General features: G+C 39.6%; 1 protein-coding gene across 3 annotated transcripts in view; it reads left to right on the top strand.

Annotated features, from left to right (window-relative positions):
* The first annotated feature begins 321 nt into the window (after positions 1–321).
* gpc6a (glypican 6a) overlaps positions 322–15,615 on the top strand; it is a 132,124-nt gene continuing 116,830 nt past the window's right edge. For 2 of the 3 annotated variants that reach the window (XR_009786747.1, XM_061763498.1), the window contains exon 1: positions 323–998. Coding sequence is in view for 2 of the 3 variants with exons in the window: in XM_061763498.1 (XP_061619482.1) it covers positions 845–998 (154 nt within the window). In the remaining variant the exon portion in view is untranslated. Of the gene's footprint in view, positions 999–15,615 lie in introns of all 3 variants that reach the window. The other variant, XM_061763513.1, reaches the window with a different exon arrangement.

Here is a 15,615-nt window from a genome sequence, read left to right as displayed (position 1 = left end):
CCCACTACATCATTTTATGTGGCCCGCGAAAGCAAATCAAAATTGCTCATTGTGTTCTGGTGTAATACCATTGAGATATTTGCAAGCATTTTTATTTTTTTTTAAAGAAATGTAATAGTTAAAAAACATGTTTTTATAGGCTTCTGATTTGAAAACTGGTTATTCGTCAATGTGTTGTGTATACTGTATGTAATAACAGTACGTGAGGTCATCTTTCATTTATATGGGTTCAGAGTCGTAGCGGCATTCCGAGGGAAGTCATAACTACGATGTGGCCCGTGACAAAAATGAGTTTGACACCCCTGATCTAGGTGAAGGGCGGGGAGCAGATAACTCAGTGTCGTCATATGGTTCAGGGCGCCCACAGCCCCAGCGAACGCGTGTGCGCACACCCAAGTGCGAATGTGCAGCCGTACGCGCCCGTGGACGTCGTCAGCTGCTTCTGCTGCTGAAGTCGCGGCCACTCCACTCCATGTTTTGCCCTCCCCCCTTTTGTGTGCTCTGGCCACTGTCTCACGTGTCTCATTTCCACCTCGCTCCACTCACGCTGACACATCGGCGACAGAACAAGTTGCCATCATCGTTCAACGCACTCGGAACCAACGGGTGCCTCTGAGTACGAGGGGAAGACAACCCACGGAGCTGACAATGAGGAGGACGTATGCCAAGTGACGAATGATTTATTGGCTTTTCATTTCTTTATTTATTGATTTTCTTTTGTAAATGAACATCAAGATTATTACTGGAGACCTCTAACAAACACCTTTTCAAGAGTTCATTTTCCTTCCCGGTGGATTTATCCTTTCTGAGAGACATCATCAATAATTCCACGCAGTGTTCTGCGATGTGGAGACGGCAAGTGGTTGTGTGCACCCTGTGGGTGCTGCTGTCCACGTCTGTCGGCGGTGAGAGCAAAGCTCGGAGCTGCGGCGAAGTTAGACAAGCGTATCATGCCAAAGGATTCAGTCTTGTCGGTGTACCTCATCAGGAAATATCAGGTAAGGATATCAAACCACCACCACCACCACCATCATCATCATCATCATCATCATCATCATCATCATCCCCCTCACACCGTATAACGACAGCAACTGGGACACACGCATGTCATCACCAGGACTCTCCTTGCCCAATAATCCTAAATATCATCATTAACAATTGACGTGGTAAAGTGCTTCTGTAGAATGTGTGCTTTTCTAAGAAAAGAGTGCATTGACTTGACTTGTCTCAGAATGCTCATACAAATACAAAGGTATTAAATTTGTATTAAGGTAAGATTGAGCTAATTTTAGTCTTGTGCGATGCTTCTTAAGTCTTCATTTACTGATAATTCGCAATCAGAATGTTGTTTCACAGTTTTCAAGATTCCATTATTTAATTGTGATGAGCAGTAAATGCATCAATTAAATTCACCTCACATTCGAAATGATCAACTTTCCATGTTGCAATATAGAGAACATGTTTAAAACTTCGAAATGACTGAAGCATGCCGTTTTCAGAGGAACGCAGCATCTTTGGAGACACTAAAAAGTGTTGATTGAACACAATGAAAATACACTGTGAAACATTGACATCATCCAAAACGTCAGAAAAGCGTTACTGTGTGGCTATTTTTTTTCACGATTATTACTAGTTTAATTGCACATGAATGAATACTGGCATTATATTAAGTTTTTTATGAGCTCCAGATGGTCGTCAAGCTGACTTCACCCATAGGAGAAACATTTTAAATACAATCTGTTACCTCAAAAAGCAGGTCGTCCGCTTATAATTATATATACACTTTAGTATTTCACCAAACGAGTCGCTTAAATGGGCCAAGTGAAAAACAGACATGGTTTGAAACTGGCAAGAGCACCTGTTGCTTGTATTCAACAGAAGATCAGCTCTTGTACATTTGATGAAACTCAGCACAGAATATTGTTTACCAGTAGGGGGCTGTATGCACTCAGCACCAAATATGCTTTCTGATGTAAATTCTTAAATATCGCTCAAGGCTACAGCTTAGCTTTTAATTCTTGCTCTTTGGTAAACCATAGATATAAGGTTTTATTATCACTTGTGTGGCGGTAATCACATATGGTAAAAGGGAAGGAGATTAGTCCGTAAGCATAGTGTGCTTCACGTGAGGAAAGGAGGGACATGCAGAGAGAGGCCAGAAGTTAATCACTCTATTGCACCTTACAAATATAGATCACACGTTGATGATTGTAATGTTGTGCGGCAATGATCATAGACGGGGATTGGGCTGACTTGCATTTTATTTAAATAAATCCAAATGCAGTCTAAATCCACTGAAGCCAATATTCAATCTAACTCAGTTTACATTTCATAATTTCAAACAAGAAACTAATAACCACTGCTAAAATGCGGCCACTTCCATTACTAATGGCAGAAACATGACGAGGTTTAATTGCCGCTGAATGCCTTTACAAAAAGAGATCAGAAGCATAATTTTTAAAACATTAGACTATATTAAATATCTGTCATAAAACAAGAGCTGGGCCCCAGTGCTCTTTGTATGCACAGTATAATTTCAAGTGGCATTTTTAAAGAATGGGTAACACATTAGCTTCAAGGAAGCGTTTAAAAATGTGTGTCGTTCATTTGCAAGCTGACAATGTGAGCAGGGAGACAGCCTGAGCTTAATGTTGCTATTTAAACTCAGCTGACTGTAAATTATTCTCAATTGTAGGGTTGTTTCATGTGGTAATCACTGTTGCCTTGATGTACAGGAAGCCTGTGTTCATCAGGGCACTGAAATCATTTACAATATCCACCTGGAGGGAATAAAACACTGATCATAATGAACATAGTTTCCTCATGTATTATTCATGTTGCGTAACTTTCCCAAAGTAAATTCAATCTTTAGGTAATCCTTACAGGTCCATAGAATTTAAGCAAAATAATGTTCTTGTGAAATGTGTAGGATCTAAAGAATTCGGCAATGTGTGTCACGGGCCAAACAAGATATACTGTAAGTCAATATTGGTGTGGATCGAGAATAAATGTACAACATGTATGATTCCAGGATTTAGTTTTTACTTTTGTTAACATTTGCCTTTATTTCTCTGCGCATTAATCTTCAGAACAAAACATAAAGTATATGCAAGAGGTGCATACAAATCTAGAACGGTGTACTCTTTGGCACTGATCCCAATTCATATAGTTCAGCCTTGCTATTGTTCATCTGAGTATTATCTTGTTTATCTGACATTTTGGATATATTTGAGACAAAATAATATTTGTCCCTCTCTGTCACTGGTATTTTACCCACACTGCAATGTGCCATGTTTTTGAGGTGGTGATCAAATCTAAATCGCAACCAATTTACACTAATACTGTATGTACACACTTTGTTATTGGATTTTGCTGTCTCCCAATAACCTTCGCTTAAATACAACTGAGGTCAGGAGAATTAGCCATGCTCATAGAAACGTGTGGTAAACAGCATGAGAAGCATTAGTGTTCATCTCCCCATCAGCTGCTACTGATATGAAAACACAACCGTTTAATACTTTTGCAGAGGTGGCTACTTCAGTTTGTATGCTCCAATTTGCATAAAATAATGTGCAAGTGATCATCACATCTGAAGTGACAAATAAAAGCCAAGTTTAGACAGGTCCTGGTTCTAGCAAACATTACCAAATCCACAAGTAATATTTAATTCAATGTAAATATTGATTAATATAATTAGATTATTTCAATCAAATTGTTTTTTAATGATGTTACTTCCATGTAAATTTTGTATTTGGACAATAAAAATATGAACACTGTGCTTTAGGAGGCTGAGTTTCCAATTTAATTCTTTCTCTATGTCATTTTTTCTGTGGGCCTTTTGAACTAAGCACTTTCACTATAGCTTCCATTTAAATTCTGAAGTCCATCAAGTATGGAAATATAACTGCAGAGCTGAATGAGTCTCATGGACTCCGGGGTCCTAAAACCCATCCAGAACATAAAGAACCTCATAAATGGTCAGAGAAGAAACCTCAAATAGATTTTTCTTATGTTATTTTACCACAGATTATAGTGTTGGCTATCACTTATTTCACAATGTTTCCAGGTTGAACGTACACTCACCGTACAACTGCAGAATCTAATGGGATCTGATACAAGAGCTTAATTGGTCATGTATCTATAATTGTGGAACTATTTGAAGTGGTGTAGAACTGCACGCTATATGTTTCTGAATTTTGTAATTTTTAAATGTGTCAGGCATGACGGTAAATTCACAAATAAATAAATCAATACATACATAAATAAATCCATACGTAAATAAATACATACGTAAATAAATACATAAATAGGTCTTGCCCTGGTACATGGCTAATATTGGCTGATAAACTTGGTAAACTCATTCATTCACACAGTTAAAAAACAAAATAAGAGAATTATCAGTGATGTAATTAATTTCAAGTCTTATACGTTCTCATTCTAGCTAAGTACTCTTGTGAGTGTTCCCAAAAGGGTTACTGCACAGTAAAGTGGTGCAGGAGTGTTAGAAAACTCTATAATGCTGTTCGTTTTGACTTAATTGCTTGTCAGAATTATTCTTCAAGAAGGGAAGACCAATTGATGGTTTTTAAACACACCTGGGAGCATTCTGTAACTTATAGAAGTTTCATTAATAATCAAGCATGTTGACAAAACAGTATCAAATAAAAAAAAAATCCTTTAACAGTGACAATAAAGTTATATTCTATTGTATTCTATCTTTGGGGTTACCCCAAAGACGATTGTTTGATTTGTCTTCAAAGGAAACTTAATAGATGTAATGTTTTACTCCACAGGTGTACGCATAGGAGTTTGCAAGTTGTATAGGATGTATGTGCTTACCAAGATCCTTTGAACACGAATTTGATCAATAAGATGATGATAATATTGATTAGTGGCATTAATTTAAATTCATTTTGTGAAATTTATGTTGAATAATTTCACGTAACGGTGTCCAAAATAGATATAATTTAGTTCCTGTAAAATGCAAATAAATTTCTAAATTTGACACACTATAGAGAAGTGTTGTTAAAAAGCCTGTCAAATTTAAATGATACATTTTATTTTTTAAATCACCAAATAAAGAGAATAAGGCTTCAAAAATCTTGAAAAATGAAGTCTCGACTCAAACCCATGTCCGCTGAATGCACTGAAACCATGTCCCACTTAACTGTAAACTGTCAATAAAATACCACTTTTTTAGGACCTGGAAATTGGATGGTACTTCTAGCATCTTTCTTATGCCTACACATAACAATATGTTTGAGCCGGGAACATATTTACAGTTAAAGCCTACAGTGGCGAATACATGTACCACTGGGTCATCGTGGCGTGAGGTGCTCTACAGGTCTTTTCACTTCGCACAGAGCAAAGCGCCGTCAATGAACCCATTCATCTTGTACAGTATGTGCTGTCACGGCGCACCCATGGAACGCCATGACACGGCACATCCAATTGGATAGATGGTGGCGGAGTGATTTCAGAGTGAAAAGAGCAAGATATTTTGGCAGTGTTGCAGGCTACAGTGAAAAAGCATGGAGAAACTTAAAAAAGCCTGAAGCGGCACGGGAGCCTAAACTCCCTGAGATCTTAGCGTGCCTTTATAATCGGATGAACCTATTCCTCTTTTTATTGCTGCCGGTCGTCATCTCTTCCTCCTCCCCCTCAGTAAACGTAAACCCAGAGCTTTTTGTCTTAAATGTGACAAATCCATATTGCCAAACTGCAGCCTACACATCCAAACAAGGGGGAAAAGGCACCGGACTGGGCAACCTCCTGTTCAGTTGCTTAGCAACCAGCGACGAATATGTCAAGCTTGAGTTGGGTCACTGTCCTCCCTACGCCCTACCCCACAGTAAACACCACGCAAAACAGGAGTGGCATGAAAGCCTCCCAAAGCTGCCACAGCAGTATTGAGCCCCGGTCCACACCCTGGCTGTCAAGCTGGACTGCTTTTTTTCTCTTTCTTTCCCCTCCTGGCGCTTCTGCATTACCCACCGGGATGTGGATGCACTCACAGCCAACAATGAGGCGCTCTAAGGCCACGCCAGCATGATGCTCCCGGCCCACACACTGGCTGTCAAGTTGGATTTCTTCATCCCCCCTTCTTTCCTATTTCTGGTGCGTCCACATTTCTCACATGATGTGCGCACTCACGGCCGACAACGAGGGCCTCTAAAGTGGTCCCACCAGTGGCCTATCCAAAGGGAAGAAGATTTTTTGGGGTGTAGGCGTAGTTATCTGGATAACCGCTGATGCGAACAAAGGCACTATAGCTCATGTATAGTGGGCGTGGGGGGACTCATGCCAGACTCTAAAGTGTGTCAGCAGTCACCGTTTTAGCCACACACAAAAAACAGATCAGGAAAACTGAAATTGTAAAAAACTGTTTAACGCTATACTGTAGCTCCACAATTGAGCACTACATCGTCCTCAGTTTTCTGCATGTTTTCAGAAATTACCTTCAAACATGTATAATGTATTTAGAAACAAATCTAAATTCCCTTTACATGGTCTTTCAAAATCATGTCTGAAAATGTAAATCTGTGATTGTGTTGAGGTCTTTGGGTCTTCGTAGCTTATAACCAGCACATACGGTCTGTCTCTTTTGCAAATGACATAATCTGTAATCTAGCACAGTGTTTAGCAACCTTTATTTAGCCAAGGCACACATTTCAGAACAATCTCACAGCACACTACCAAACTACCAAAAATACCCAAATTTCACGAAAATTATGAATGATGAGAGATTGATGGCGACACAGTGGACGACTGGTTAGCACATCTGCCTTACAGTTCTGAGGAGCCGGGTTCAAATCCGGCCTCACCTGTGTGGAGTTTGCATGTTCTCGCCGTGCCTGCGTGGGTTTTCTCCGGGTACTCTGGTTCCCTCCCACATCCCAAAAACATGCATGCTAGGTTTATCTATCTATCTATCTATCTATCTATCTATCTATCTATCTATCTATCTATCTATCTATCTATCTATCTATCTATCTATCTATCTATCTATATCTGTCGAGCTATCTGTTTGTCTGTCTACAAACCCCAATTCGAAAGAAGCTGGGACGTTGTGTAAAACAAAAACAGAATACAATGATTTGAAAATCCTTCTCAACCTACATTCAACTGAATACACTACAAAGACAAGATATTTAAAGTTCAAACTGATGAGCGTTATTGTTTCTTTGCAAATATTCTCTTGTTTTGAATTTGATGTCTGCAACATGCTCCAAAAAAACTGGGACAGTGACAACAAAAGCCTGAGAACGTTGAGGAATGCTAAAAAAAAAAAAAACCTGTTTGCAACACTGCTGAACAAGTTAATTGGAAACAAGTGCGTGTCCTGATTGGGTATAAAAGCTCATTTGTTCACAAGCAACGATGGGGTGAATTACACCACTTTGTGAACACCTGTGTAAGTTAATAGTCCAGAAGTTTAAGAATGTTTCTCAATGTAAAATCGCAAGTGATTTACAGATTTAATCATCTGTATCACTAAATACCATCACTATATGTAATTTGCAGGAATAGACCAACCAATTGTAAATGTTTTAATAATTAATACATTTGGGTGGATTAAGTAATATTAGACATTTTTTAACACCACCAATGATGATCTCTCAGGGCACACGTGTGTTACAGCAGCCTGATTGGGAATCACTGACTAACACAGAAGATAAGCTATTATGTTGGTGTTTCTGTTTCACACTGTTTTAAGAAGAACTAATTAATATTACGTGGCACGGTGGACGACTGGTTAGGTTAGAGCGTCTGCCTCCCAGTTCTGAGGACTGGGGTTCAATCCCCAGCCCCGCCTGTGTGGAGTTTGCATGTTCTCCCCGTGCCTGCGTGGGTTTTCTCCGGGCACTCCGGTTTCCTCCCACATCCCAAAAACATGCATGCTAGGTTAATTGACAACTCTAAATTGCTCGTAGGTGTGAATGTGAGTGCAAATGGTTGTTTGTTTGTATGTGCCCTGCGATTGGCTGGCAACCAATTCAGGGTGTACCCTGTCTCCTGCTCGATGATAACTGGGATGGGCTCCAGCACGTCCGCGACCCTAGTGAGGAGAAGAGGCTCAGCAAATTGATGGATAATTAATATTACATTTGGTGTGGTAATCTGTAATTTAATGCCGCCCTATCGGGGGCACAAGCCAGTGCAAACTGTAGATGGGTCCAAAGCCCAGATAAATGCAGAGGGTTGCGTCAAGAAGGGCATCCTGCCTGGCAACTTTGCCAAACAAATATGAGCGTTCATCAAAAGAATTCCATACCGGATCGGTCATGGGCCGGGTTAACAATGTCTGCCACCGGCGCCGGTGGAAAATCAGCTACTGTGGGTCGAAGACGAAGGAGAGGTGGAAAGGGAGTTCTTTGGCAGAAAGAGAAAAGGAAAGCACAAAGCCTAGAATTGAATGTGGGGACTTTGAATGTTGGGACTATGACAGTAAAAGCTTGGGAATTGGTTTATATGATGAATAGGAGAAAGGCTTATATATTGCGTGTCCAGGAGAGCCGGTGGGATGACAGTAAGGCTAGAAGTTTAGGGGCTTGGTTCAAATTATTTTATCATGGTGTAGCGTATATTAGTTGAACAAAAAGGTAATTAATTTAGGAGAAAAGAATAAGATGGAAGCGACGCCTGCGTTACTTTCGGTTTAACGTAATTTTAAATTACAGCGTTGTAAATAAAACTCTTTTATCTAGAAAGGGGCACCACTTCACTTACCATTTCTGTTGGGTTTGACTATTTGTATATTTGCTTTCTTTTTTTAGAAAACCTGCCTGAGTGGCACATTTAAATGTGTTGGAATGTAATGTTCACTTGTATACTGCTTTTCTACCTTCTCAAGTGACCTGAGTTAGTACTCAAAGCACTTTCACAATTGCACCTCGTTCACCTAATCACAATTATTACTGGCATAAAAGGAAAACAATATGTCATTCAATTGCTCATAGATCACTAAATACAGATGACATTTCACATGAATGTATCTATCTTGGAAATAATCATGTCCAATTTAATTTATTTCTTTCAAATTGGAAATCAATTACTGTACATTCAGTTACATTCAGACTACTACCCACTTTTACAACCTGCTTTTGAAACTATGCATGAATCAATGAAGCAAGATTAACTTTGTCCTATGTAGTTTTTTAAATTAACTTTTAAAATGAAACCATTCCTAATAATCATAAGACAGCATTATTAATTATATTAAGTATGTAAGGTGATTGTTCAGAGAAGTCGGGAATTAACAAAAAAAATAAATAAAAAAACAATTATACGGCAGTATCTGAAGACCGTCACTGATGGTGTAGTGGTACACTCGCTTGACTTTGGTGTGGGCAGCGTGGGTTTGGTTCCCACTCAGTGATAGTGCGAATGTGAGTGCGAATGGTTGTCCGTGACTATGTGTGCCCTGCAACTGACTGGCGACCAGTTCAAGGTGTAGTTTGCTTTTTGCCCGAAGTCAGCTGGGATAGGCTCCAGCGCCCCGCGACCCTAACCAGAATAAGCGGTGTTGAAAATGGATGGATGGATTATCTGAAGACCACAATTTCTGGTAAAATGCAGCTCAGCCACCAGCGCATCGGCCTCCTATTGAATCCTGTTCGGAGGCCGCTCAGAGATTGGACAGTTGTTAGCAATTCTTGGTTACAGCTCGGAACACAATTGGCCAAGAATGAGCTTGGCACGCAGGCAGCTAGAGAAGCCATGTGGATTGTTCTTATTTCTGCTTTACTTTGGTATGTTAAATTGTCATGAATGTAATATGTATAGTGTGCACGATTTCTGAAACCTTTCCTCTGTGCCAAGACTTCATTATTATTTTTTTTTGCGTAGCGTGAAACGCCTCCAGATAGCTTGTAGACTGTTACACTACAGCACTATTCTCTGCTTTCAACCAACTGCTGGTAAACCAGTAATGGATGAGGTATTAAGGCACGGTACTCTATGACGCCTCCTGAGTAACTAGAAAATATGCGATATGTTGGAGGAAAAATGATTTTATGTTTAGGGATTAGTATGATGTGATTAAAGAGCGCATACATAAATCATGGTAGAAAAACATATGCTTTATAAAAAGAACCACCAGCATATACAGCACTGTAATGGTCTATAATATCCACTCATGGCTATGAGATTTCTTTTTTACTAACCTCTTAAAAATATTCGACACAATCAACTTGGTATCTCTAACAAATGCATTTTTGAAAGAAATACTTCTGCAGGGAAACATTTCAGTGATATTTGTTTGCTGTGGAAAGAGCTTTCCCCTGGGATTTCACTGCTGTTGATTGACAGAGAGGTGTGGGAGTTGAGAAAGGTGGTGTTTACTTTGAGTCCTCGTTTTTGCCAGGTAACATTTTTGTACCCTGACTATTTGATGAGAGTGGAGATACTAACCGCTTCTTCTTTCCCTTCAAATTTAGTTTATGGACTTCATGTACTCTATGACTGCAGATTTAGGGTCTTTCTTTGTGCCCAACGAGGCTTTATTCCTTTGGAGGATCTCTGAATAGACTCCCAAGCTTGACACGAGACTGATAGAGAGATGATGCAGAGTGTGCTGCTGGAAAACCTCGAGGTGTCAAATATGCAAATACCTTTCACTCAGGGGACTTTTTATTTTTGTTTTTCAGTGCCCATGGCTGACTTAACATGTCAAATTAGCACAAATAAACATGGTGTATCAAAAGTGTCATGGAAACATCAGGCACTGTCAACAAGTGCAGACAGCAGTTGTAAATAGTCAGCATCCGATGGAACAGTGTTCTACTGAATTCACAATGACATGTGTGTCGATCCATTTCATTGACAAGGCATTAAACATTCCTGCATCAGATGTTGCTGATATTTTGCCAAGGAAAGACAACGAAACAATAAATTTACTAGAATAACACCAGTGCTAAAATCAGTACACATTCCGTCACAATCTCAACTCCTTTCTTGGAATCACCAAAATTTCCATTTACTTTAAATTATATTAGACAAAATATCCTCAATCTCGCTGCTATAAAATGTCATTCATGATTGCATAGATGATCTAACGTTTATGGTGGGGGTATGATCTACGGGGGATGGGTAACTGTTACGAGAAAGTCATTTTCTGTATTTAATCTGCTAGATTTAGAAAATTAAATCTCAGCAAAGTTTTATACACAGTATATTACCTCCATACAGGACAGCTGTTTGGATAATGTGACAAGAATAAAAAAAATTCACCTTTGAGCTCTGAGGTTTAAAATAAGACGAAGTTCAGAAAAATCTGACCAAATAACTGCAGCAAGGTAAAGTTTGGAACATGACGGGCACGTATAAAAGAAAGCAGAGATTCTTTGAGTGGGAGCAAAGGAATTTGAGAGAAAAACACAGAATATATTCAAACAGGAACTACACTACTCTCACTACTTTTAACATGTAAGGATCTCTTGACACATTCCAAACCATCACTAACTAAATGAATGAAACAAGTGTCAGACATTAACACTGGGAATACGTTTTGTCAAGTCATTAGTACATAGATTAGCAAATAAAATGATTTCTGGGCTGCGACACACTGAGAGATGTTGATGCAGAAAGGTACAGGGTTGATCTTAACCTCAGGTCAAATTGGTCTTGCTTTAATTAAAACATTTAATAACAAGCTTCGCTGAAACGTCCTAAGGGCACATGCTCCTAAATACATCAGAGGTCTGATGTGTATTCTCTCACCCTGTGTTGCCTCATTGTGACAGCAGTTCTTCCTACACTTTCTATCCTTGCTGTCTTTTTTGGGGAATTGCGTATGCTTAGGAGTTCCCACTCACTTTTTTAGATTCTGGGCTCAACATGCAGCCACCCAAGCTCTATAGTAGTCATGGGAAAGAAATCCATACACCCCAGCAGGATACAGTATGGGGCGAGATGAGCAGCAGCTCACTATCATGAGGCAGGACTGCCCTCTTGAAAGAGACTTATTTCAGCAAGACAAATTAGGGTCTGGTAAAGTAGCCTACAGAGGTGGGTAGAGTAGCCAATTATTGTACTCAAGTAAGAGTACTATTACTTTAGAATTACATGACTCGAGTAAAAGTAAAAAGTCGTCTAAATACTCCAAATAATTACTTGAGTAAGAGCAAGAAAGTACTCAGTGACAAAATTACTGAGTAAATAGTGACTTCTGATTTATTTTTAAAATCAGAGCATGAATGTGAAATAAAATACAAATAAATAAAATATTAATCTGCAAATTCAGATATTACTGAACAATATTGCTTAATCTACAACCCCAATTCCAATGAAGTTGGGACGTTGTGTTAAACATAAATAAAAACAGAATGCAATGATTTGCAAATCATGTTTAACCTATATTTAATTTAATACACTACAAAGACAAGATATTTAATGTTCAAAATAATCAACTTTATTGTTTTTAGCAAATAATCATTAAGTTTATGGCTGCAACACGTTCCAAAAAAGCTGGCACATGTGGCAAAAAGACTGAGAAAGTTGAGAAATGCTCATCAAACACCTGTTTGGAACATCCCACAGGTGAAAAGGCTAATTGGGAACAGGTGGGTGCCATGATTGGGTATAAAAAGTGCTTCCCTGAATTGTTCTGTCATTCATAAGCAAAGATGGGGTGAGGTTCACCTCTTTGTGAACAAGTGCGTGAGAAAATAGTCGAACAGTTTAAGGACAATCTTCTTCAACGTACAATTGCAAGGAATTTAGGGGTTTACATCATCTACAGTCCATAATATCATAGAATCTGGAGAAATCACTGCATGTAAGCGGCAAGGCCGAAAACCAACATTGAATGTCCGTGACCTTCGATCCCTCAGGCGGCACTGCATTAAAAACCGACATCAACGTGTAAAGGATATCACCACATGGGCTCAGGAACACTTCAGAAAACCAATGTCAGTAAATACAGTTCGGCGCTTAATCCGTAAGTGCAACTTGAAACTCTACTATGCAAAGCAAAAGCCATTTATCAACAACACCCAGAAACGCCGCCGGCTTCTCTGGGCCCGAGCTCATCTAAGATGGACTGATGCAAAGTGGAAAAGTGTTTTGTGGTCGGACGAGACCACATTTCAAATTGTTTTTGGAAATTGTGGATGTCTTGTCCTCCGGGCCAGAGGAAAAGAACCATCCAGACTGTTATGGACGCAAAGTTCAACAGCCAGCATCTGTGATGGTATGGGGCTGTGTTAATGCCAATGGCATGGGTAACTTACACATCTGTGAAGGCACCATTAATGCTGAAAGGTACATACAGGTTTCGGAGAAATATATGCTGCCATCCAAGCAACGTCTTTTTCATGGACGCCCCTGCATATTTCAGCAAGACAATGCCAAACCACATTCTGCACGTGTTACAATAGCGTGGCTTCGTAGTAAAAGAGTGTGGGTACTAGACTGGCCTGCCTGCAGTCCTGACCTGTCTCCCATTGAAAATGTGTGGCGCATTATGAAACGTAAAATACGACAACGGAGACCCCGGACTGTTGAACAGCTGAAGCTGTACATAAAGCAACAATGGGAAAGTATTGAACCTACAAAGCTTCGTCCAGTTCCCAAATGTTTATTGAATGTTGTTAAAAGAAAAGGTGACGTAACACAGTCACTGATGGTGTAGTGGTGCACTCGCCTGACTTTGGTATGGGCAGCGTGGGATCAGTTCCCACTCAGTGACGGTGTGAATGTGAGTACAAATGGTTGTCTGTGTCTATATGTACCCTGTGACTGCCTGGCGACCAGTTCAGGGTGTAGTCTGCCTGAAGTCAGCTGGAATAGGTTCCAGCACCCCATGACCCTAACCAGGATAAGCGGTGTTGAAAATGGATGGATGGATGCATGGTGATGCATCACAGTGGTCAACATGACCCTGTCCCAGCTTTTTTGGAATTGGGGTTGTAGCTCCTTGTGACCTTCTCTGTACTTTTCCATCAACATCCTCAAGGCAAATCATGCATCTGTGGTACTCCTTCTAGGCATGAAACCATACTGTTGCTCTCAAATACTCACTTCTGTCTTGAGTTTAGCCTCCACTACTCTTTCCCACAACTTAATTGTGTGGCTCATCAACTTTATTCCTCTATAGTTCCCACAGCTCACCCTTTTTCTTAAAAATTGGCACCAGCACACTTTTCTTCCATTCCTCAGGCATCTTCTTACCTGCTAGAATTCTGTTGAACAAGCTGATCAAAAACTCCACAGCCACCTCTCCTAGATGTCATCAGTTTATCAGTTTGAACATTAACTATCTTGTCTTTGTAGTGTCTTTGTAGTGATTTGAAAATCATTGCATTCTGTTTTTATGTTTAACACAACGTCCCAACTTCATTGGAATTGGGGTTGTAAAACATAATCTTTATTATAATCTTTGTAAAATGAAATCCTTGTAAAGTAACAAACGAAGGCAAATTCAGATCCAAGAAATTGTCTTATACTATATGGTTTCTACTTGTTAAATAGTACAATATTGTAGGCTCACCAGGCAGATCACAAAAACAGGAACAAGGCTGCAGTGGATATAAAGAGCATACACACCCCTGTTCAAATGAGTTTTTTTTTTGTCAAAGAATTTTGACCAACATAAATCATTTAAAAAAAGTTTCCACCATTAATGTGACCTATAATTTGTTCAACTCAACTGATTTATTTTTGCATCTTTTTGAGAGGGTGGTGAAAATAAACAACTGAAATAAACCTGATTGAAGAAAACAAATATTCATAGCTACCTGGCCCTGTGTGAAAAAGTAATTGTCCTCCTTGTTAAATCCTGAATTAACCATGGCTAATCACATTTTTGGGAAAGCTGAGTTCAGTATCACTGACCACACCCAAGCTTTATTACCCACAGACCTGTTCAATCAAGAAATCACTTAAATAGAACCTGTTTGACAAAATGAAGTTGGACTCCAGCAAACCACGCTGAGAGCCATTATCCACAAATATAGAAAAATGGAACAGTGGTCAACATTCCCAGGAGTGGCTTGCTTACATAACTTACCCCAAGATCACAGCGGCAACTCATTCAGGAGGTCAGAAATGATCCCAGGAAAGACAACGCCTCCCTTGCCTCAGTTAAGGTCAGTGTTCATGACTCAACAATAAGGAAGCGACTGGGCAAAAATGGCATCCATTGCAGAGCTCCAAGGCAAAAAACACTGTTGACACACACAAAAAAAAGAATATAAAGGTTTGTCTTACCTTTCCACAAAATAAATAAATAAATACAAATCTGAATGTTTCAGAAGACTTTCGGGAGAATATTCTATGGACTGCCGATATGAAAGTGGAACTTTTTGAAAGGGTTGGGTCTCGTTACATCTGGCGCAATGTAACACAGCATTTCAGAAAAAGAACATCATACTACCTGTCAAAGATGGTGGTGGTAGTGTGATGATCTGGGGCTGCTTAGCTCCTTCAAAACTTGGATGATGTGCTCTGATTGATGGAACTATCTTTACTATTCTTTACTATAAAATTTCGAAGAAGAATGGTTGGTCATCGGTTTGTGACCTCAAGCTGAAGCACACTTGGGTTCTACAGCAGTACAACGATCCAAAACACAGCAGAGAGTCAACTTCTGATTGGTTGGTTTTGGAGTGGCCG

The sequence above is a fragment of the Phyllopteryx taeniolatus genome, chromosome 2, assembly GCF_024500385.1.
Source record: "Phyllopteryx taeniolatus isolate TA_2022b chromosome 2, UOR_Ptae_1.2, whole genome shotgun sequence".
NCBI lineage: Eukaryota > Metazoa > Chordata > Actinopteri > Syngnathiformes > Syngnathidae > Phyllopteryx > Phyllopteryx taeniolatus.
The sequence above is the reverse complement of the archived record's forward strand: the minus strand, read 5'-3'. Positions and strand labels throughout refer to the sequence as shown.